The sequence below is a fragment of the Meles meles genome, chromosome 18 (assembly GCF_922984935.1).
Source record: "Meles meles chromosome 18, mMelMel3.1 paternal haplotype, whole genome shotgun sequence".
In the NCBI taxonomy this organism is placed as follows: Eukaryota; Metazoa; Chordata; class Mammalia; order Carnivora; family Mustelidae; genus Meles; species Meles meles.
The window spans coordinates 9407538-9430684 of record NC_060083.1 but is presented as its reverse complement, the minus strand read 5'-3'; the positions used below and the strand labels follow the sequence as shown (position 1 = coordinate 9430684).

At 52.0% G+C, this 23147-nt stretch overlaps 2 protein-coding genes across 4 annotated transcripts; one reads left to right on the top strand and one right to left on the bottom strand.

The window, feature by feature from the left end:
• Window positions 1-10204: 10204 nt before the first annotated feature.
• Window positions 10205-11935, bottom strand: SAT2 (spermidine/spermine N1-acetyltransferase family member 2). Of its 3 annotated transcripts, XM_045983802.1 has the most exons (6): window positions 11510-11891; window positions 11336-11387; window positions 11141-11224; window positions 10947-11048; window positions 10719-10759; window positions 10205-10583 (listed from the first exon to the last, which is right to left on the bottom strand). In XM_045983802.1, exons 1-6 carry the CDS (start codon window positions 11573-11575, stop codon window positions 10416-10418), a joined length of 513 nt encoding a protein of 170 aa, XP_045839758.1. In that variant the 5' UTR covers window positions 11576-11891; the 3' UTR covers window positions 10205-10415. The 3 variants fall into 3 exon arrangements, with proteins under 3 accessions (XP_045839758.1, XP_045839756.1, XP_045839757.1); XM_045983800.1 differs by having other exon boundaries at window positions 11141-11387; window positions 11510-11927; XM_045983801.1 differs by lacking the exon at window positions 10719-10759 and having other exon boundaries at window positions 10442-10583; window positions 11141-11387; window positions 11510-11935.
• An 878-nt stretch (window positions 11936-12813) lies between these two features.
• SHBG (sex hormone binding globulin) lies at window positions 12814-15950 on the top strand. Its single transcript, XM_045985454.1, has 8 exons — window positions 12814-13132; window positions 13294-13385; window positions 13549-13738; window positions 14053-14214; window positions 14438-14600; window positions 14737-14873; window positions 15334-15541; window positions 15783-15950. The coding sequence occupies exons 1-8, from the start codon at window positions 13019-13021 to the stop codon at window positions 15929-15931; spliced, it is 1215 nt and encodes a 404-aa protein (XP_045841410.1). The 5' UTR covers window positions 12814-13018; the 3' UTR covers window positions 15932-15950.
• The last annotated feature ends 7197 nt before the right edge of the window (window positions 15951-23147 follow it).

Genomic DNA, 23147 nt, shown 5'->3' with positions numbered 1-23147 from the left:
TTTTTTTTTTTTTTAAGATTTTATTTATTTATTTGACAGAGAGAGATCACAAGTAGACAGAGAGGCAGGCAGAGAGAGAGAGAGGGAAGCAGGCTCGCTGCTGAGCAGAGAGCCCGATGCGGGACTCGATCCCAGGACCCTGAGATCATGACCTGAGCCGAAGGCAGCGGCTTAACCCACTGAGCCACCCAGGCGCCCCCGGTAAGAGTATTCTTGAGCTATTAGGAACACAGTGACGCAGACGAGCAGAAAGACATATCCTTTGGGGAACCACGACTAATTCGAATAGCGTTTGGCTTGAAGTAAGGAGCTGCCAGAGGGTAGCCTGTGAGGGACTTAAGGAGAAAGGCTTTTACTTTATGAATTCCAAAGAGTCCCTGAAAGGTTTTAAGCAGGAGTGTCTTTCTACAACTGTGTAGAATGGATTAAAAAGTAAGGGTGGTCTCAAGGTGTGAGACCGGTGAAAAACCATTGTGATAAGAAAGATGCTGATGACCTTGGAGGAGGGCTGTGGACAACAGAAGTACACAAAGATTGGGGCCTCTTAAATATGCTGTAGAATCAACAAGAATGGGTGGTGGGGGTGGTGTGGGGAGGGTTTGGGAACTGGTGAAGAAGTGGGAGGACCCCAAGACAGCTCTCAGATTTATACTTAGGGTCACTGAGTGAGTGGTGCTGCCAATCATGATGAAAAGAACGGCAGGCGACAAAGTTTTGGATGACACGATGCTGACTTTGAGTTTGCTGTTGCTCTGAGTTTAAGGGTCCATCGTCTACATGGACATCCCTTGTCTTCAACAGACTTCTCTTTCAACTTAAATGTAATTTCTTTAGCCTTCCACTAGGCCTTCTACCTCACACTGCGAAAGCATCCTACATGTACTCATCATAGTTGTACTCTTTTTTTTTTTAAGATTTTATTTTATTTGATAGAGAGAGATCACAAGTAGGCAGAGCAGCAGGGAGAGAGAGAGAAAGGGAAGCAGGCTCCCTGCTGAGCAGAGATTCCCAATGCAGGGCTCCATCCCAGGACCCTGAGATCATGACCTGAGCCGAAGGCAGAGGCTTTAACCCACTGAGCCACCCACGCACCCCCATGGTTGTACTCTTAATAATTTGTCCAGCGTCTGTCATCTGCCATGTAAGACATCAGAGACTGGGTTCCGGGTCTGTTTTTGCCCACCATTGTATACCCAGTACCTAGCACAGTTCCCGGCATGGCAAATATTTTTTTTTAAGATTTTACTCATTTATTTGGCAGAGAGAGAGAACGAGAGCACAAACAGAGGGAGAGGGAGAAGCAGGCTGTCCGCTGAGCAGGGAGCCTGACATGGGGCCTATCCCAGGACCCTGAGATCATGACCTGAGCCGAAGGCAGACACCTAACCAGCTGAGCCACCCAGGCGCGCGTGCACACACACACACACACACACACACACACACCCAGGTTGGCTAATATTAAATGAAAGGAAAGGATCAATGTTCTGCACGTCAACGGACACACAGGGATGTGGTTCAAAGAGGTCTTGGTTAGGGAGGTGGAGGCAAGAATCATCTAATGTATTATTCATAGTTAAAGCTATAAAACAAAAATCAATCTCTAAACAGAAGTGTAGAATGAGGAATGAAATGGTCCATGACGGAACTTGCAACTACAGCAGTATTTAAAGTACTTTACTTTAAAGTAAAGCAGTATTTAAAGTATTTAAAGCAGTATTTAAAGTATTTAAAGTATTATTTAAAGAGTATTTAAAGAGGTGATTTGGAGCACCTGGGTGGCTCAGTCAGAAAAACATCTGCCTTAGGCTCAGGTCATGATCCTGGGGTCCTGAGATGGAGTCGCATGCGGAGTCCGCTTCTCCCTCTTCCACTCCCCCTACCTGTGCTTGTTCTCTCTCTCAAATAAAATCTCTAAAAAAATTAAAAAGAAAAAAAAAAAGAAAGAAAGAGAGAGAGAGAGAAGCCTTCCAGAATCTCTGGGCATCAGTAAGTGTAGGGAAGGAGAGACAGTAAAGATGGAGAAGAGCCAGCAGCAATTCTGACAAGGAGAAGGACAGAGAGTTTGAGTCAACAAGAAGAGCAGATTATCAAACGTGCTGGCTGTGAGACTGAAGAGTTTGGGTTTGGACTCTTATTTTTTTCCTAAGAGTTTGTGTATTTATTTGAGAGAGAGAGAAAAGGAGTGCACGAGAGGGGTTAAGGTCAGAGGGAGAAGCAGACGCCGCACTGAGCAGGAAGCCCGATGCGGGACTCAATACTGGAATTCCAGGATCATGATGGGATTCCAGGATCATGACCTGAGCCGAAAGCAGTCGCTTAACCACCTGAGCCACCCAGGCGCCCCTGAGTTTGGACTAAAACAATTGGAGTGACTGAATTTTGTTTTAAAAGTGGCACCCTCGGGTGCCTGGGTGGCTCAGTGGGTTAAGCTGCTGCCTTCGGCTCAGGTCATGATCTCAGGGTCCTGGGATCAAGCCCCACATTGGGTTCTCTGCTTCATGGGGAGCCTGCTTCCCTTCCTCTCTCTCTGCCTGCCTCTCTGCCTACTTGTGATCTCTCTCTGTCAAATAAATAAATAAAATCTTTTGAAAAAAAAAATGGCACCCTCACGGACTACCAAGCCTCTGACACCAACAATCCGTTCAGGTTTATGTTTTGTCCATCTGCTGTAGTCACTGTCCATTCAGGCAGAAGATGGGAGTGGGAGAACGGGGAACAGTGTTTCAGACAGGGGAACAGCTTGTGCGGGTGGCCCAGAGGGGGAGCGCGCAGCGCTTCTGAGGTACTTACAAAGAGTCTAACATGGTGAGAACCAACTAGACAGGCAAGCTCACGGCTGGAAGGGTTGGGCCTGAGCTTGGAGAGGCTGGAACATGTTTAGAAGTTTGGATTTTCTGGGGCACCTGGGTGGCTCAGTGGGTTAAAGCCTCTGCCTTTGGCTCAGGTCATGATCCCAGGGTCCTGGGATCGAGCCCCACATCAGGTTCTCTGCTCCATGGGGAGCCTGCTTCCCTTCCTCTCTCTCTGCCTGCCTCTCTGCCTACTTGTGATCTCTGTCTGTCAAATAAATAAATAAAATCTTAAAAAAAAAAAAAAAAGAAGTTTGGATTTTCTGCTGAGAGCTGTGGGAGCCATTGCAGATTTTTCAGCTAACTTCTGGCTGGACAAGCAAGGTGTGGCTTGTCTTCGGACTTCTAAATACACAGAGATTTCGAGAAAGACAGAAAGATGGGTAGGTCAATAGAAGAATGTTGGGAAGTTACTGAAAGTGGGGACTATGTGAAAATTTACATGCTGAATGTTGACACTTGACCCAGACTTCTTCTTCACCCGGCTCTAAGGATATGGACAGCCAGACTGATGCCCTCCGACTGGGGGTCTGGAAGAGTCTTCTGAGAAAACGCATCAGGTGAGCCAAAAGACCTAGAGATACCGGCCTTAGGGGTTCCTCAAAGAAATGGCCCAGTGGATCGCCCTATAGCGATCGTCCCCACGCCTGCCACATACACACACACACAGTTTCTGATCGTTCCTTAGTGTCCCAGTCTTAATTATGAGCACGCAGCTGAGGACTACCTGACATTTGAGGAAAGTCTCTTAAATGAAAGAACTTCACATCCCACAAAAAAAAATAAAAACAGAAAAAAAAATAAAAATTTTTTAAAAGTAAGAAAAATAGAAGAAATAAAGACTGTGCAAGAAGAAAAGCATTTAAAAACAAAAAACTACAGGGGATGGGGCGCCGGGGAGGCTCCGTTGGTTCAGCTCCCGGCTCTTGATTGTGGCGCAGGTCATGATCCCAGGGGTCCTGAGATCAAGCCCTGTGTGAGGCTGCCCACTCAGCAGGAAGTCGGGTTGATATTTTCTAGCTCCCTCTGCCCCCCCGCCCCACTTTGTGCGTGAGCACATTCTTGCTCTAAAATAAATAAATAAAATCTTTAAAAATATATTTAAAAATAGGGGCGCCTGGGTGGCTTAGTGGGTTAAAGCCTCTGCCTTCAGCTCAGGTCATGATCCCAGGGTCCTGGGATGGAGCCCTGAGTCAGGCGCCCTGCTCAGCAGGGAGTCTGCTCCTCTCTCTCCCTCTTTCCCTCCGCTTGCTTGTTTCTCTCCCTCAAATAAATAAAATCTTTTTTTTTTTAAGATTTTAGTTATTTGACAGATAGAGACAGCCAGAGAGAGAACACAAACAAGGAGAGTGGGAGAGGGAGAAGCAGGCTTCCCACAGTGCAGGGAGCCCAACATGGGGCTCTGAGCCAAAGGCAGACGCTTAATGGCTGAGCCGCCTGGGCGCCCCTCAAATAAATAAAATCTTTAAAAAAAGAGCTCTTAGAAATTAAAGACATGGGGTGCCTGGGTGGCTCAGTGGGTTAAGCCTCTGCCTTCGGCTCAGGTCATGATCTCAGAGTCCTGGGATCGAGCCCCGCATTGGGCTCTCTGCTCCGCAGGGAGCCCGCTTTCCCCTCTCTCTCTCTTCCTGCCTCTGCCTACTTGTGCTCTGTCATATAAATAAATAAAATTAAAAAAAAAGAAATTAAAGACATGAAATCAGAAATAAAAATTCAATAGAAGGGTTGGAAAATAAAATTAAAGAAATTTCCCAGAAAGCTGAGCAAAAAAAGGAGATAGAAAATGCAAGAAAATTAAAGGTCTGGCCCATGCCATTAAACATCTGAGAAAAGTTCCAGAAAGAAATGACAGGAACATGGAGGGGATGAAAAAGTCCAAAAAATGACTACATATATACATATACATATTTTTTTTAAAGATTTTTTTTATTTGTTTGCAGACAGAGATCACAAGTAGGCAGAGAGGCAGGCAGAGAGAGAGGAGGAAGCAGGCTCCCCGCAGAGCAGAGAGCCCGATGCGGGGCTTGATCCCACGACCCTGAGATCATGACCCGAGCCGAAGGCAGAGGCTTTAACCCGCTGAGCCACCCAAGTGCCCCATATATATTTTTTTAAGATTTTAATTATTTATTGACAGAGATCACAAGCAGGCAGAGAGGCAGGCAGAGATAGAGGGAGAAGCAGGCTCCCAGCTGAGCAGGGAGCCTGATGCGGGGCTTGATCCCAGGACCCCAGGATCATGACCCAAGCCAAAGGCAGAGGCTTTAACCCACTGAGCCGCCCAGGTGCCCCGACAATATATATTTTTTAATTTTTTAAATTTATTTTTATTCATTTATTTTTTTTACGATTTTATTTAATAAAAAAAAGGTTTTATTTATCTTGGGGTGCCTGGGTGGCTCAGTCATTAAGCGTCTGCCTTTGGCTCAGAGTTCTGAGATCAAGACCCATGTAGGGCTCCCTGCTCAGCGGGGAGCCTAATTGTCCCTCTCCCCCTTCTTCTTCCCCTCCCTCCACTTGTGCCCCCCAATAAAGCCTTTTTTAAAAATGTTTTTCTATAACTGAAGAAGATGAGCTTCTAGATTGTAAAGACCCACTGGGTCCCCACTAAAACATTCTCATGTAAGATTTTAGAAGGCTAGGAAAAGAGAAGATCCAAAAAACTGTGATTGGGTAAAGAGAGAAGGAAAATGAAAATGGGCTTCATACATTTCATTTTCCAGAATAAGAAAAATTTCAGGCTTCTTAACAGCAACACTGGAAGCTTGAAGACAATGGAGAAATGCCCTCAAAATTCTTACTGCAAATTATTTCCAACCTAGTGTTTGATACCCAACCACAATGTCAACAAAGCATGAGAGGAGAACAAAGACATTTTCAGACTTACAAGGTCCCAACAAGTTTTTTAAGTTTTTTAAAGATTTTATTTATTGATTGGACAGACAGAGATCACAAGTAGACAGAGAGGCAGGCAGAGAGAGAGGGAGAAGCAGGCTCCCTGCCGAGCAGAAAGTCCGATGCAGGGCTGATCCCAGGACCCTGGGATCATGACCTGAGCGGAAGGCAGAGGTTTTAACCCACTGAGCCACCCAGGGGCCCCAACTTTTTAAAAGTTTTTATTTAAGTAATCTCTATACCCAACATGGGGCTTGAACCCACAACCCCAACACCCTGAGATCAAGAGTCTCATGACTTTCCACTGAGCCAGCCAGATGCCCCGAAGTCCCATCAAAATTATTTCCCAAGCACCCTTTCCTAAGAAGCTCCATCAAAATAAACTGAAAAAGATAAAGAGATATGTTGGAGATAGGTTGCAGGAAACAGGAGAATAATCCAAGAGGCGAAAAGGGAATCCCAAGATGGGTGTGGAGGGAGATCCAGCAGTGTGGACTGAAGACCAGCCTGTCGCGGCTAGAACAGGTCTAAAGGCTCTGTGAGAAAATTCTCAAACAGAAGAGATAAAATTCCTTACTTGTTTGTATATCCTTAGAACTCATTAACACACGGCGCCTGGATGGCTCAGTGGGTTAAACCTACACCTCCCACTCACGTCATTATCTCAGGGTCCTGGGATCGAGTCCCTCATTGGGCTCCCTTCCCCCCTCTCTCTGTCTACTTGTGATCTCTCTCTGTCAAATAAATAAATAAAAATCTTTGAAAAAAGAACTCATTAATACAACTAAAGGAGAATTTGGGGATAAGTTAGAGTACACAGAAAACGAACCACCAAACAAACATAAAGGACAAAGCAACTATTAACTGCAGAAAAAACAAAAATGGTTCGGGAAAGAAAGACAACTACGTCTCTCTGCATGGTGGGGCGCCCGGATGGCTCGTTCTGTTAAGTATCCAACTCTCGATTTCAGTGCAGGTCATGATCTCAGGTCAGGCTCTGTGCTCAGCATGGAGTCAACTTGAAATTCTCTCTCCCTCTGCCCCTCCCTGTGCTCCCCCTCTCTCACTCTCTAAAATAAGTAAATAAAAATCATTTTTAAAAAAAGCTATCCATAGGGCACAACTGTAAAGAGCACTTGCATAGTCATAATACTTATGATCTCTCCCTATCAAATAAATAAATAAAATCTCTTTTTAAAAAATGGCACCCTCACAGACTACCAGAGCCAACTGGAATTATGATATAATATTGGAAGCGTGGAATGATGGGAAATGGGGTTGGGATGATGGTGGAGTTGGAAAACAGAGTTAGCGGTGGGCAGTCAATAGCTAAAGTCTGAAACAGAAGGGAGGAGAAGTAGCAACATTGGCATGCTATTTTTAGTCGGAGATACACAGATGAATCCAAGACAAAACATAGTAGCACAATTCAAACATTCAGTTGAGAGTGATTGTCTTTAAAAACCGAGGGAGTTGCAAGACTGCTGTTTTTTTTTTTTTATTAGCCTCACAGAAGTATTTGATTGTTCATGTAATATAATGTGTATCTAGGATAGGAAAAAAAGTACTGATAAGCTCATGGAAGGGGGCAGTTCCAGGAGAAGGTTAGTTAAGACACTGCGGCAATTTGCAAAGATGATAGTGGAAAGAGACATAGGGATGTGCGTGGATTTGAGAGACGTTTTAGGTACGTTTTCTCTATGCTCCCCCCTTTTTTAAAAAAGATTTTATTTTTTTAAGTAATCTGTACACCCGGCACGGGGCTGGAACTCACAACCCCAAGCTCAAGAATTATACGCACCACCGACTGAGCCAGCCGAGTGCCCCTCTATGCTCCCTTTATTTTTTATTTATTTATTTTTAAGATTTTATTTTATTTTTTTTTAAGATTTTATTTATTTACTTGACAGACAGAGACTTTAAGTAGGCAGAGAGGCAGGCAGAGAGAGAGGGGGAAGCAGGCTTCCTGCTGAGCAGAGAGCCCGATGGGGGGCTTAATCCTGGGACCCTGGGATCATGACCTGAGCGGAAGGCAGAGGCTTTAACCCACTGAGCCACCCAGGTGCCCCTCTATGCTCCCTTTATTTTTTATTTATTTATTTTTAAGATTTTATTTATTTACTTGACAGACAGAGACTTTAAGTAGGCAGAGAGGCAGGCAGAGAGAGAGGGGGAAGCAGGCTCCCTGCTGAGCAAAGAGCCCGATGGAGGGCTTAATCCTGGGACCCTGGGATCATGACCTGAGCGGAAGGCAGAGCCTTTAATGCACTGAGCCACCCAGGTGCCCCTATTTTATTTTTAAATATGTTATTTATTGGGGCACCTGGGTAGCACAGTGGGTTAAGCATTTGCCCCTTGTTGGGTTCTCTGCTCAGCAGGGAGCCTGCTTCTCCCTCTCCTTCTTCTGCCCCTCCCCCTGCCCATGCCTGCTTGCGTCTGCTCTTTCTCTCTCTCCCTCTCTCTTGTGCGTGTGCGGACTCTTAAGTAAATAAATAAAATCTTTTTAAAAACATCCGTTAAAAAAAATAAATATTTGATTTAAGAGAGAGCCAGAGTTGCGGGGGGTGGGGGGCCGCAGAGGGAGAGAGCACCGCAAGCCAGACTCCTTGCTGAGCACAGCTCCCCAGCCGGCCAGAACCAAGAGTCAGATGCTTAACCGGGTGAGCCACCCAGGTGCCCCTCCATGTTCCCTCTAAAAAGCCCTCCCCCCCAGCGCCCTCCCCTTTGTTCTAGCTGCCAAGGCCAGAACCCAGGTCCTTATCGCTTCACAAGGATCAGGCCCAACATCGAATAGAATCAGCTGGCAGGAAGCTAATGAGGTGATGGGCGGGCAGGAGCCGGAGTGAGCTGGACTGGGGACCTCGGGTGAAAACCGGCCAAGACGGGGTGGGGAGGGGCGAGACAAGAGAGTAACGTGAAAACCTTAAGTTCCAAAAGCCAGGGCAAAACAAAATGGGGCAAGATAAAATTTAGCAATATTGCTTCCTCCTTTATGCCCTTTTCTTCTGCGTTCACTTTTTTTTTTTTTAAGATTTTATTTATTTATTTGACAGACAGAGATCACAAGTAGGCAGAGAGGCAGGCAGAGAGAGTGAGAGAGAAGCAGGCTCCCTGCCGAGCAGAGAGCCCGATGCGGGACTCGGACCCCGAGATCATGACCTGAGCCGAAGGCAGCGGCTTAAACCACTGAGCCACCCAGGCGCCCTCTTCTGCATTCACTTTTAAAGTATTCTATTCTGTTTTTGTTTTTTTTTGAAGACGTGACACATGGGCATGGCACAAAATTCAGGAAATTCAAAGCGCTAAGTGGGAAAAGCTGTCCCCTGGCCCCTCGGACCCTCTCCTCAGAGGGGACTACATTCCCTCGGCTTGTTTGTGCGTTTTTCTGCAAATACTGCATTCTGATGCAATTTAAGGTTAAGAAAAGCATCACTAGATAAATCGATCACACGTAAAAGCTATAAATCCTGGGGTGCCTGGGTGATTCAGATGGCAGAGCATGCGTCTCTTGATCTCGGGGTCGTGAGTTTGAGCCCCATGCTGGATGCAGAGCTCACTAAAAAAAATATATATATATATATATATATATAATCCCATTTCTACTCACTTAGCGAATTATGTGCATATACGGACATTGAAAAAAATCTGAAGGATTGATACCAAAGGGTTAATAGCGGTTAGGGAACTAAGGCTCTGGATTCTAATTTTTTTTTTTTAAGATTTTATTTATTTAGTTGACAGAGAGATCACAAGTAGGCAGAGAGAGAGAGAGAAGCAGGCTCCCCACTGAGCAGAGAGCCCGATGCGGGGCTCGATCCCAGGACCCTGAGATCATGACCTGAGCCCAAGGCGGCGGCTTAATCCACTGAGCCACCCAGGCGCCCCTCTGGATTCTATTTTGATGTTACACGTCCATTCCAGTTCTCCTACCAGAAACCCACAGCGGCTGTGTAATAAAATATTACGAAAGTAGGACAGGAGCTTGTCTCCCTTCTTCTCTCCGTGGGTCTAACGTTCTGTTCTGGGTTTGCCGAACTGAAAATAAGGACTTTGTGACTTCTGAAAAAGAAAAATTGCTGGTGAGCTGAACTGAGTTTTGGGAGTGGGGTGCGGGGGAGTTGAGGCAAGTGTTCCTTCCCAGTACCGTCGGGACTCCACCAGCAGGGGGCGGCCTGCTCTCGGTGTTGAGCCACTGGACGGGCCTCAGTCGGGGGTCCCGCACCTTGTAGTCCAGACAGGAGGCCTCCGTCTGGGTCCCAAAAGGAGACCCACCAGCCTGATGTGCCAAGCTGGCTCCTTGCTCTTCTCTTCTCTATACACTACAGCCAATACGCTGGCCCTCTGAGGTTGAACATGGTCTTGGGCCCACCTTTAGGGCCAGAAGCCACATTCCCCACCCACCAGGAGACCAGAACATTCCAGAAAGGTCTCCGGATGGCTGAACTTATCGAGTCACGCACTGGCAGTCATTCTTCTTTATTTTTCACCCTCCGCAAGGAGGTGGGAAGGCCTCTTCCCCAATTCAGCTCTGTCCATATTTTGGGTATAGTTACTCCCTCTCTTCCTTCAGAAGCCAGCGCCGGGGGACACAAGTGTCTAGTGTCTCTGCGGAGTGCTTGGGGGGGGGGGGGGGAGGAGAAGGTCCACCACCGAGATCCGCAAGGAACGGCCTCACTTTCCCGCCAACTTCCTCATGGCCTCTCTGTCAAAGCGAAAGGCGTGCCAGCCCTCAGCTTCAGTCAGATCCTGGGCTCCCAGGCCCTTGTACAAGGCCATGGCTCTCTGGTTCCAGTCCAGGACGGCCAGGCGGAACTGGGAACAGCCCTGATCCAGGGCCACCTGTGGGAGAAGACGTCGCTGACTTTTCCTTCCCGAAAGGAAAAGGCTTTCTCACCCTGCATGGTGACCCCCGTGCCTCCCACTCGTGCTCGCTTTTCCAGGGCCAACCTGGGGGTCCCCCATCCCTCTCCTCACCTGCGCCACACTTCTGATTATTTTGGAGCCAATCCCCTGACCTGTTGGGGGGGGGAGAGAAAACAAAAAAGGGGCGGGAGTGGGGGGCGGGGGAGGAGGAGGGGTTGTTTCCGTCGAAGGCACTCAGAAGAGGGCATGAGGCTGGGGTTAGGGGGCAGGGGATGGAGGCGGGGCTGGGTCTGGCTGGCTTCCCCCCCCCACACCCCCCGCCCGGCCCCACTCCGGTACCCCGATATTCCGGGGTCACGTAGATGTCTTCCAGATAGACGGTGCGCCCCTTCCACGTGCTGTAGATGAAGTAATACAGCCCATACCCCACCACGCGCGGCCCTGGGATGGAGATAGAGGAGGGCACTGGGCGCCAGGGACCGACCTCTGCGAGCTCCCGGGCGGGGGACCCCCGGAGGCCCCGCTGCTCTTACCCTTAGGGTCCCCGGGGGCGGGAGGAAGGTCTGCCACCAAACAACGGTAGAGAGGATTCTCTCCGAAGCCATCCGCTCTCAGCGCTGCGGAGGTGGGGGTGCGGCAGAGAGACAAGGGCCTGGGTGTGCGCCCGCCGGGCCCGGAGCTCGGGCCCGGGGGACCCCTCCCCCCTCCTCCGCAGCCTGGGCCCCCACCTTCTTCGCTGATCTGCACCTGGTCCGAGAGTTTCTCGTACTCGGCAAGTTCCTGGCGCGGGGACAGCGGCCAGATCAGGGCCGGGGCCCCCGACTCCCCGCGCCGCACCCCTCCCCCGGCCGCGCCGCCCGCACCCCCTCGGGGGCCCCGGGTTCCCGGCCCGCAGCCGTCACCCGAATCAGCCTCAGGATCTGTCCACAGTCGCCCTCCTCCGCCTCTCGGATCCGCACGGAAGCCATCTCGACCCCGCGGGCTGGGACTGAAGTCCGGGACCCTCCCTCCGCTCCGACGGGGTTGGCAGGGGGCTAGAAAGGGCCTACGCGCCCGGCCTGGACAGCGGGGGGCGGGGCGCGGCGGGCCGGGGCCGCGGGAGTGGTGGGCGCGAGGGGGCGTGCTCTGCGCGCCGCACCCCTGCACCCGCCGCGAGTGGGGCAGTGCTTGGCGCCCCAGGGGCGCCGGGGGCGAGGAGGGGGCGCCTCTCCGCGCCGCACCCCTGCACCCGCCCGGACGCGTCCCGCCAGCCAATCAGCTGGCAGAGCAGGCCCGCCCCGAAACCCTAGCCCTGCCCCCCACCGCCAGCCCCGTGACCGGGCCCCGGGCAGGGGTCAAGGCTGGACTGCCCGCCCCCTCCCTGTTGTCTCCTGGGTGTCCCAGCCTCTGTGGGTGAAACCCGGCCGTTCAAAAGTCACCTCCCCCGGCCTTCCCTAAGTGAAGTGTGCAGTGATTTTCGGCCGTTCTCGTCGCTCTTGCTCACCCACCCAAGGGGCCCCGCGACTCTGGGTGATTCCTGAGACCCCCCAGCTCTGAGCAGTGTCCTAGGGGTCTTGAGTAGCTCTGGTTGTCCCCTCTCTCGGGCGCTCAAGATTTTCAAAACGGGTCAGGGAGAGGTCGATGCGTTTCTACTGGTAGATGCCACTAAATCACACTCGGGGACAGAACCTCCCTCCGAGGCCGGGGAAGAGCTCAGAGCGTGCGTCATCTCAATGAATCCTCCTTCCAGTGAACCCCGTAAAGCAGATACTACTTTTCACATTTTAAGAACAAGGACAGTAGCAAGCATGGTGGAATGACTTGGCCAGACTCACCCAGCTGGATGTTTGGTACTGGAGGTCTCAGCTGTAGTCCCCGCCCCCCTCTCTTTAAGGATCTTATTTATTTGAGAGAGAGAGAGCTTGTGGGGTGGAGGGGCAGAGAGAGGGAGAAGCAGGCTCCCCGCTGAGCAGGGAGCTGAAGTGGGGCTCGATCCCAGGACCCTGGGATGGTGACCTGAGCCCAAGGCAGACACTTGACCCACCCAGGCGCCCCTTGGCTGTAGTTCTGACAGAGGATGCTTCTCAGGGTGCAGGGACTTCACGAGGGGGGAGCAGGTAGAGGCAGCCTGGGGGGGGGGGGGCAGAAGGCTTCAAGGAGCCAGGTCAGGCTCTAGAGGTGGAGAGGGGAAGAGGGGTATACTGGTCTAGTTCATAAACAGTCCTGGCAGGGGGAGTGTAGTGGAGGAACTCAGTCCCTCCCCCAAGTTGTCATCAGAGGGGTCAGAGGGGCCACAGGGTCAGTGTCCGGTCTCCTGCCCCCCCTTCGTCCCCCCGAGCAACCTTTAACCCAACACCAACTACAGAAAGGCTGTCTGCCCCCACACATTCTCCCTGGAGTTCCCTGAGCCACAGAGAGGACCGAAGCTGACCATGGAGGGCAGAGGCCCGCTGGCTACATCTCCTGGGTGGCTGTCGCTGCTGCTGCTGCTGCTACCACTTCCCAGCCACCAGGAACGGGCCCCGAGACACAGTCTCTCCGCCCAGGTGCAGCAGTCTTGGAATGGGGTGCTCCGTGCACACGCACGTGTTTAAGCCACCTACACTTTGGCTTCTGCCCCCGCCTTCCTTCCCTCCCTGCCGCCCTGCCTCTCCGTCCATCTCTGGCCAGTCCTAACTCTACCTTGTTTGTTCTTCTCCTGAGACAGAGGATCCAGGATCCCCCTGCTGTGCACCTCAGCAGTGGCTCAGGACAAGAGCCTATCACCATCATGACTTTTGACTTCACCAAGATCAGGAAGTATGAAGCTCACCCAGCCCCTTGCTGGAGTCCCGACCCTACCTTCCCTCCCTCGGATCTTCTCCTTCTCCTATCTCCCTCCCTGTCCCTCAGCCTCCCCCTCCCCACTTTTACACCCAGAGGGCGCGCTGCATGCACAACCTTTCCTTCTCTGTCCTTCCAGAAGCTTTTCCTCCTTTGAGCTTCAAACCTGGGATCCAGAGGGAGTGATTTTTTACGGCGACACCAACCCAGAGGATGACTGGTTTGTGCTGGCACTTCGAGATGGCAGGTCCGAGATCCAGCTGCACAACCAGCTGGCGCAGGTGACTGTGAGCGCTGGGCCCCGGCTGGACGATGGCAGGTGGCACCAGGTAAGCCGGCTCCGGTCCTGAGGGGAGGTGTGTCCTGAGCTGGTCCGCGGAAACGCAACAGAAAGGAGTTTTCGGGCATCTCCTTCCCACGGTCGCCTTATTCAATCCGCACACAACCTCCATGGCCTCACTGTGCCCGACCCAGTTTTCTGGAGGGCCGTCCTGAGGCTCATGGCCCGAGTGAACCAAGGATGCTAGCGGACTCCACGAGTCCATGTTTTTTCTGTGATATGCGGCTGCTCCGGAAGAAGGGGGCGGAGGCAGCCCCAGGGGCCTCTGATTGGGTTCTGCTCCTTCCTCCTTCCTCCCTGCAGGTGGAAGTGAGGGTCCTGGAGGACTCCCTGCTCCTGAGCGTGGATGGGGAGGAGGTGCTGCGCCTCAGACAGGTGTCTGGGTCTCTGGCCAGCAAACCCCAGCCCATCGTCAGGATTGCTTTGGGAGGACTCCTATTCCCTGCCTCCAGCCTCCGTTTGCCGGTAAGGACATCACAGGGTTGGGGGCTGACCGAAGCCTCCCTCCTGGCTGGCTAGGTGACCGTGGGAGTCCAAGGCCACATTTTTCACAAGAGCTGCTGGCACGTCAGCTGCGTGGGAGAAGCCAAGAGCTTGTGTCTCGGAGGGGAATCAACTGAGGCGGACAGGGGCTCCGATGTCTCGATGACGCCATCCCCGCTTCTTCCCTTCTCTCCACCGGCTCCAGCTGGTCCCCGCCCTGGACGGCTGCCTACGCCGGGGTACCTGGCTGGACCCGCAGGCCCAGATCTCGGGGTCTGTCCCTACGAGGAGCCTCAGGAGCTGTGCCGTGCGGTCCCAACCTGGAACGTTCTTCCCTCCAGGGACACGTGCAGAATTCAATCTCCAGGGTAAAGGCTGCTCTTCCCTGTGCGGCTAGCTCTGGGTCTGCCTTCCCCCGCCTCCTTCCAGCCCCGGCTGCTTCCGTCCATGAGTCCCCAGGCTTGAGTCCTCACGGGGATCTCTTCTCCCCTCACCACCACCCAGACATTCCCCAGCCTCATGCAGAGCCCTGGGCCTTCTCTCTGGACCTGGGACTCCAGCAGGCAACAGGCTCTGGCCACCTCCTTGCCCTTGGGACCCCAGAAAACCCTTCTCAGCTCAGCCTCCACCTCCAAGATCAAGTAAGGGGCGGTGTGGGCTGTATTCAGCGGAGCCCGGGAGCAGTGGGTGGGGCAGAGGGGGGGCCGGGGAGAAGGGGGACTCCAAACTGTATGTTAAGAAAACTTAAGGTGCAGGGGGGCGGGGGGGCAGAGACACATCTCGAAGCTGCCCACAGCAAGCAAGTGACATTTTATTTATTTATTTATTAATTAGATCTTACGGTTAAGGAATCTCTATACCCAATGTGGGGCTCGAACTCACAACCCCGAGATCCGGAGTCTCATGCTCTGCCAGGTCAAGCAGCCAGGCACCCCTACAAATGGCTTTTATCTAGATTGTATTGACTTGAGAGAGGTGTGGTTTATGGAATATCAAGCCGGGGAAATTGAGGCAATAAAGGATGGGGCCCCAGGGAGTGGATGTGGTTCATTCTTTCCACCCCCCCAACCCCCCCCATTCCCTGTCCCGCACACTCCGCAGAAGGTGGTGTTGTCCTCTGGGACGGGGCCAGACCTGGATCTGCCCCTGGTCTTGGGACTCCCTCTTCAGCTGAAGCTGGCTACGTCCGGGGTGGTCTTGAACCAGGGGTCTAAGAAGGAGATCCTTGCTCTGCCCGCCTTGGACTTGGCCTCCCTCCTCAAGCTCTGGGTCCGGCAGCAGGGACGCCTCTTCCTGGGGGCTTTGCCAGGTAAGACGGGGACATTCGCACACCGTGGGAAATATCTAGAGGGAGAGAAAAAGACTGGCAGGTGCGTGTTCTTAGGGGAAGGAAATCTCTGGAAACGGAGAAGAAAGGCCACAAGAAGAGAAGGGATAAGGGGCAGCGGGAGGAAGTGCTTTAAAAAACTTAAGTCAGAGAGCTGGGAAAGTGGGGGGCAGCCTGTGGGTCCAAGTTGCCCTAATGCCCCCTCTGGGCCCCCTCTGTGTAGGAGAGACCTCTTCTGCCTCCTTTTGCTTGAATGGCCTTTGGGCCCAAGGCCAGAAGCTGGACATGGACCGGGCCCTGAGCAGAAGTGAGGACATCTGGACCCACAGCTGTCCCCAGGGCCCAAACAATGGCACCGACACCACCCATTAAACCCCCACCTAAGAATCCCCTTGAATGTCTCTCATTCATTACTCAACCATGGTTCACGGTACCTTTGCAATGTACCAGGCGCCCTGCTGCGCAGTGGGTTGTACTGATGAGGAAAGGACACCCTGGTTCCTGGCTTCTTGGCGCCCACGGTCCCCCGCGGGAGGCAGGCATCCAGCAAAGACTCGCAAGTAAGTGGATGATTGGAAACCGGTAAGCGCCATAAAGGGAGGCATCGTGAGAGCTTGGAGAGACCTTAACTAGTCTGGGGTCAAGGCAAGGTTTCCCGGGAGCTGTGACTTCTCCGGCTGAGATTACAGCAGCACCAGGACACACACACACGCACACACACACCACATACAGGTTATTTTCTTCCCCAGGATTTACTCCCTGTGGAAGTTCCACTCCCCCATCCCCCCGCGTGGACCCTGCGTGGACCCAGCATGGAAGCTCAGGGTCCAGAGGGGAGGGAAGCAATGGAATTCTGTCGTCCCTGCGATGGGCCACTGCTGTGCAAGGAAGGAGCAGCAGGGGGTGCGAGAGAGCCATAGAGACGGGGGCAGGGTTCTGGGAAAAGGGGTAGAAACAGCAGGGAGGAAATGAAAAAGGAGCAGCGCCCAGGGAGAAGCAGCCTGCATCTCTCCCCGTCTTGGTCCACTTGCTGCATTCCCCGACGAATTCGTCTCTTACTCCATTAAACAAGAGCTGGTTTATGCTGGTCCCAGCTGGGAAAAACAGATCCAGGAACAACTCTGCCCTCAGCCCCCAGACCTCTGCAGAGTCCTGGTGTCCCGGCCCCTACCCAGGCACCCTTCCGTCTCAGCCCCTAGCTTCCTGGGAAGCCTTCAAGCCCAGAACCCCCAGCCCCCTAGAGAGCCCTGGGGCTCCATCCCTCCCCACCTCTCAATCCCCATCCCCTCTCTAGAGCTGATCACCCATCCCCCATCTCCAGAACCCATGGGGATCCCAGCCTCTTGGCTCCTAAAAATGATTTTCCTACCAGTCACCCAGGCAACAGGGTGAGTCACTCACTGGACCGCTGTCTCCTTCTGCAGGGATCAGCCAGGACCTAAGTGACCCCAGGGTAAGGAGGCTCCAGGAGAGCCTTTGGGGATGGAAGTCACAAAGCCCAGGCTTCTCCTTGGACCCTCCCAGTCTTGACTTTGGGGGTCTACAGCTGCCTCCAGTAGGTGGAGTGTTCTGGAGAAGCCTGAGCAGGGCCAGGAAGCCCAGATTCAGCTCGGGTCCCCTGGGCCATCGGATGTGTCCATTCAGGTGGTATTTACTGAGAGCCTACTGTGTACCAGGCACGGTTCTAGGCACTGAGGATGCATTGATGAAAAAGACAGACACAATCTCTGTTCTTTTTTTTTTTTCCTTTAAATTTATTTATTTATTTTTTAAGATTTTATTTATTTATTTGACAGAGAGAGATCACAAGTAGGCAGAGAGGCAGGCAGAGAGAGAGGAGGGGAAACAGGCTCCCTGCTGAGCAGAGAGCCCGACATGGGGCTCGATCCCAGGACCCTGGGATCACGACCTGAGCCGAAGGCAGAGGCCTTAACCCACTGAGCCACCCAGGCGCCCCTATTTATTTTTTTAAAGATTTTGTTTTATTTATTTGACAGACAGAGATCACAAGTGGGCAGAGAGGCAGACAGAGAGAGAGAGAGGAGGAAGCAGGCTCCCTGCAGAGCAGAGAGCCCTATGCGGGGTTCCATCCCAGGACCCCGGGATCATTACCTGAGCCGAAGGCAGAGGCTTTAACCCACTGAGCCACCCAGGTGCCCCTTAAATTTATTTATTTATTTGAGAAAGAGAGAAAAGGAGCATGAGGTAGGGAATGGCAGAGGGAGAGGGAGACGGAAACCCTAGCAGACTCCCACTCAGCATGGAGCCCGACATGGGCTCGATCCTATGACCCTGAGATCTCGGACCCCAGCCAAAACCAAGAGGCAGAGGCTTAAGGAAGCCGACGACACCACCCAGGCACCCCCACCATCCCTCTTCTTACAGAGTTCACGGTATGGGGGCAGGGGCAGAGAGCCCATGAAGAAGAAAAACGAGTAAGCAAGATCATTTCAGACAGTGGTTAGTGCTGTAAAGGGAATAAGATCCTGTAACGTAAGAGAGGACAGGAGTAGATGGGCAGCACTCTCTAAGGTCAGGCACGGCCTCTCTAAGGTAGTGTCACTTGAGCAAAGACCTGAATAATGAAAAGAAACCAGTCCCGTGGGGGCCCCAGATGGGAGCCAGTGGGCAGGGTTAAAGGACCCCGAACACAACTGGGTCCCCATTGAAGGGTGGTTCTGAGCAGCAGCCTCCTAAACTCTTGTCTCCAAGGATTGTCCCAGGAGCTGGCTTTTCCCTCCTCCCTGCACCCCAGCCCGTCCGGGAGTCTGCACCCCCCAACCTCTCTTTCTCCAGTCTGCCCTAGATTTCGGGATTCCTGATTACCGTCCAGAGCTGTCTACACTCTTTCATTAAGACTGACTTTGCTTTGACACACAGGCTGCCCCACCAAGGGCACCTGCAGTGCCTGCCCAGTGCCCCTTGGCTCTCCCACACCCCTACAGATCTTTCCAGAGCTTGGCATATACCCTGCAGCTTCCAGGCCCGCTCTGTCCACTCACCCCACCCTGGGTCCGCCTGTCTCTTCCCTCCCACCTTCGCCTTCTCCCTCCCTCTCCTTTCCCTTCTTTTAAGCCTTGAGTACTGGCTATCAACCATATGCCAAGCTATGTCAGGTAGTCCATGGGGACCCCCAAGATGACTAAGTCTCACTCCTCGTCCTGGAGAACCAGAGTCTTGGGAGAGAGGTAGGCAGAAGAGTGAAGTTTTTGTTTGTTTTTTTTTTTTAAGATTTTTATTTATTTATTCGACAAACAGAGATCACAAGTAGGCAGAGAGGCAGGCAGAGAAAGGAGGAAGCAGGCTCCTCGCTGAGCAGAAAGCCCAATGCGGGGCTCGATCCCAGGACCCTGAGATCATGACCTGAGCCGAAGGCAGAGGCTTTAACCCACTGAGCCTCCCAAGCACCCCCAGACCGGTGAAGTTCTTGAACAGAGACCTCTATGAAGTGCCAGGGAAACTGGCTGTGAGTTCTACCGAGGGTCGTCGAAGAGGGGAACCACCGAACGTTTGACCTTGAACAAACGCCTCAGTCTCTTGACTTTACATGATCCCCATCTCTAAGAGAGGAAAGTTCCTCTACTCCTAGGCTTGCTGTGAAGATCTCATGAACCTCAGAGCCCAGATTCCTGGCCCTGAGCTTGGCCTAGAGGAAGCGGTCTGTATATGAGAGACGTTGCATCCTTGGCCATCGTTAACCTCATGCATAGTTCTTGAAATTGATGTCTGACCTTGAGGGTATAAAAGACAAGGAAGGGCGTGCAGGGCCGGGCTGAGACGGGATGAGGGCAGGCTGAGGAGGCTCCTTGGGCCACGTGGTGAGAGGCCTTGTATGTGCTGCTGAGGAGCTGGGGGGGGGGGCTGTGGTCTGGTCAGTGGTCAGTGGCAGAACATCTGTGTTTCTCTCCTTTTTTTATTTCCCCCAGTTGTGGCATAAAATGCAATTAACCATCTTTTTTTTTTTAATTTTTTTTTAAGATTTTATTTATTTATTTGACAGAGAGAGAGAGATCACAAGTAGGCAGAGAGAGAGGAGCAGGCTCCCCGCGGAGCAGAGAGCCCGATGCGGGGCTCGATCCCAGGACCCTGAGACCATGACCTGAGCCGAAGGCAGCGGCTTAATCCACTGAGCCACCCAGGTGCCCCGCAATTAACCATCTTTTTAAAAAAAAAGATTAACTTTATTTATTTGAGAGAGAGAGAGTGAGCTTGGCAGGGAGTAGGGTGATGGAGAGAGAGAAACAAGGAGACTCCGAGCTGAGTGCAGAGCCCGACATGGGGCTTGATCTCGTGACCCTGAGATCATGACCTGAGATGAAGCCAAGACTCGGACGCTCATCCGGGGGCCCCACAATTGACTGTCTTCTAAAAAAATTTTTTTAATTTGACTCTGTTGACTACACTTTACCATCTTAACTATTTTTATCGCTCAGTGGCGTTTAAGTTTCTCAGTGTGGGGCACCCATCGCCGCCATCCATTTCCAGACTCTTCATCTTGCAAAACTGAAGCACTGTGCCGTCCAATAATAGTGCCCACCCATATCTGTGTGCTGGAATTCTCTTTCTTTGTTCCTGTCTCTGCAAAGACCTGTTTTGTTGGGAACAAGATAGCTGAATCCGTGGGATTTGGGAGGTGAGAGGAGGTTCAAGGGGGCACAGACCTCATGACAGCCGCTGGATTGGGGGGAGGGGGTGTGGGAGGTCTTATTCATTTCCTCCTTTCTGGAGATGGCTGGGTTTCAGGAAGAGGCTGGAGGTTTGTAGCGGCTTTTATTTTTTTTTTTTTTTTAAGATTTTATTTATTTATTTATTTATTTGACAGACAGAGATCACAAGCAGGCAGACAGGCAGGCAGAGAGAGAGGAAGGGAAGCAGGCTCCCTGCTGAGCAGAGAGCCTGATGCGGGGCTCGATCCCAGGACCCTGAGATCATGACCTGAGCCGAAGGCAGAGGCTTTAACCCACTGAGTCACCCAGGCACCCCTTGTAGAGGCTTTTTGACCCTCCCTCCCTTCCTTACCGTATTTCCCTGTGAATACTAATGCTGCATTTGGTAGCATGCTCCCTCCTGCCCGCATTCATGCTGACCCGCACCTAGAGGAGAAGAACATCATACATGGCTGCCACAGGTGCCTTTGGCCTCACACCAAAATGCACAGAAGGCGTTCATTCTTTTCCAAGGGAGCCCGTGTACAGGGCAGAAACAGAGCCAGAGGTCTGGAGCCTATCCCCAGGCCATGCGGGTTGAGGACAGCAGCCAGGTCTCATCTCTCCGATGGCGCCTGGGTCATTTCGATGCTCCTTGCCTGATGAAAGAAAGAACGAGTGACCTCACCTGTGGTTTTTGGAAGGAGCCGTTCCATGCTGAAGCACAAGTCAGCAGCCAGACTTTTATCTTCCATAGCTCTGTGTGTTGCTTGGGTGTCGGAGGACATATATATGAAGTCTAAGGCAAAAGGTCTGTTCTCCACATGCTCGGAGTCTCATTAGAAAAGGTAAAATACAGGGTGCCTGGGTGGCTCAGTGGGTTAAGCCTCTGCCTTCAGCTCAGGTCATGATCCCAGGGTCCTGGGATCGAGCCCCGTCTCAGGGTCCTGGGATCGAGCCCCGCATCGGGCTCTCTGCTCAGCGGAGAGCCTGCTTCCCCCTCTCTCTCTGCCTGCTTCTCTGCCTACTTGTGATCTCTCTCTGTCAAATAAATAAATAGAATCTTAAAAAAAAAAAAACAAAAAACGTAAAATACACCATGAGAGCTTTCAGCCCAGTTACCCCAGACGAAAACCCAGGCATTGGACTTGACTGCTCTCTTTCTGTCACCCCATGGTTCCTTCCAATGTAGATCCTGAACCTTTCCTCTTGTCTCCACCTGCAAACCCGCTGCCCTCATCTAGGACATCCGTGTCTCCTGTAGGGACTCCTACGAAGCCTGCCCCACTGGTCTCCTTGCTCCCCATGGTCCATTCTCCACGCAGCAGCCGTGGTGATTTCCATGAAATCTCATCAGGTCGCCTCCTGCTTAAAACCCTAGAATTAGGGGCGCCTGGGTGGCTCTGTCAGTTAGGCATCTGCCTTTGGCTCAGGTTATGTTCCCAGAGTCCTGGGACTGAGTCCTGCGTGGAGCCCTGCATCGGGCTCCCAGTTCGGCGGGAGGCTTTCTTCTCCCTCTCCCGCCGCCCTTCCTGCTCCCCACTCTGCTCACTCTTCTTTCACTCACTCTCTCTCTCTCTCTGTATTTGAGAGAGAGAGAGAGATCACAAATAGGCAGAGAGGTAGGCAGAGAGAGAGAGGGAAGCAGGCTCCCCACTGAGCAGGGAGTCTGATGCTGGGCTCGATTCCAGGACCCTGAGATCATGACCTGAGCCGAAGGCAGAGGCTTTAACCCACTGAGCCACCCAGGCGCCCCTGTAAATAAAATCTTAACCAACCAAACAAACCCTAGAATTACTTCTGTGTTGGTTGCATTAATCCAAACTACGTTCTAGACCCGTATGATCTGGTTTTTGCTTCCCTCTGGGATCTCTTGCTGTACGGATCTTGTCTACCCTCATCGTAGGCCAGCTTTCGCACTATACTTCTGTCCTCCTGGAAGGAAGAATCTTCTCCCACAGGTCCCCGTGGCTCCCTTTGGGTTACTTGGGTCCCACACTGACCCTTACACCCTTCAGTAAGGCCCTCCTGGACCATCCGGGGGCTGTCTGGAACATTACCCTGTTGTATTTTTCCTGCAGAATATTATCATGCATTATTTTATTTGTTGGCTGGTTTTTATTATTTGTTGGAATGGGAGTCCTGGGAGCACAGGGACCAGAACAGAGCCTGGCCCTAAGTTAATGCTCGTTAGCTACGCACATCGAATGAATGAATGGGAGGTGGGGCTGGGCTCGGGAGGGCAGACGTCCAGGATGCGGGAATGAAGTGGACAAAGGTGTGGAGTCAGAAGGAAGCACAGCCTGTCCTGGGAGTGGCCGGCTCCGCTCCAGGGGACGTCGCGTTGGGTCCTAGTGGGAAAGGAGGCTGGGGACACAGGCTGGGTCTATATTGTGGAATGCCCTGAAGGAGACACAAAAGAATCAGGACTCCGTCTTGCAGGCTAACAGGAAGCCATTGAAGACCTTTGAGCTGAGGAGTGGCCTAATTAAAACTGTATCTTGAGAAAATGAATCCAGAGCCTGCTGCGGAAGGCACCGAGGCAGAACCAGCTGTATAATTTGCAGGACGGAGATGTGGGATCCCCTGTTCAAAAAGCAGGGGGGAAAGTTCCATTCAAGGCACTGAAAGAGAAAATGTTTTCCTTTCTTTTTGACATTCTTTCCTTGAGGTCTCAGGGGGCTTTTGCTGTTTAACGTTGTTTGAAATAAAGAAAAACTACCATTTTTCTACCTTTGGCTTTCTGACGAGCACAGAAAGACTGAAAGAAAAGGAATTATGGGCAGCTCAGCGCTCCGCTTCCTTCCATGGCATTCTTTCCAGCTGAAGTGCTTGGCTGAGTCAGGAAGTAACTAGCTCTACCGAGAACGGTTAGAATACCATGCCTCCGTCACCCATGTCTTCTAGAACGCCATCTCCTTCTTTCTGTGTTCCAAGTAAGG

What these genes read in the sequence shown, in the direction of transcription:
- SAT2 (XM_045983800.1), bottom strand. Translation starts at nt 11,575, where the DNA reads ATGGCTTCCGTGCGGATCCGAGAGGCGGAGGAGGGCGACTGTGGACAG. An exon ending in CGCCCCCGGGGACCCTAAGG is followed by an intron (nt 11,049 to 11,140) that starts GTAAGAGCAGCG and finishes TCTCCATCCCAG; the next exon opens with GGCCGCGCGTGGTGGGGTAT. An exon ending in CGTGACCCCGGAATATCGGG is followed by an intron (nt 10,760 to 10,946) that starts GTACCGGAGTGG and finishes CCCCCCCAACAG; the next exon opens with GTCAGGGGATTGGCTCCAAA.
- SHBG (XM_045985454.1), top strand. Translation starts at nt 13,019, where the DNA reads ATGGAGGGCAGAGGCCCGCTGGCTACATCTCCTGGGTGGCTGTCGCTG. An exon ending in GACACAGTCTCTCCGCCCAG is followed by an intron (nt 13,133 to 13,293) that starts GTGCAGCAGTCT and finishes CTCCTGAGACAG; the next exon opens with AGGATCCAGGATCCCCCTGC. An exon ending in ACGATGGCAGGTGGCACCAG is followed by an intron (nt 13,739 to 14,052) that starts GTAAGCCGGCTC and finishes TCCTCCCTGCAG; the next exon opens with GTGGAAGTGAGGGTCCTGGA.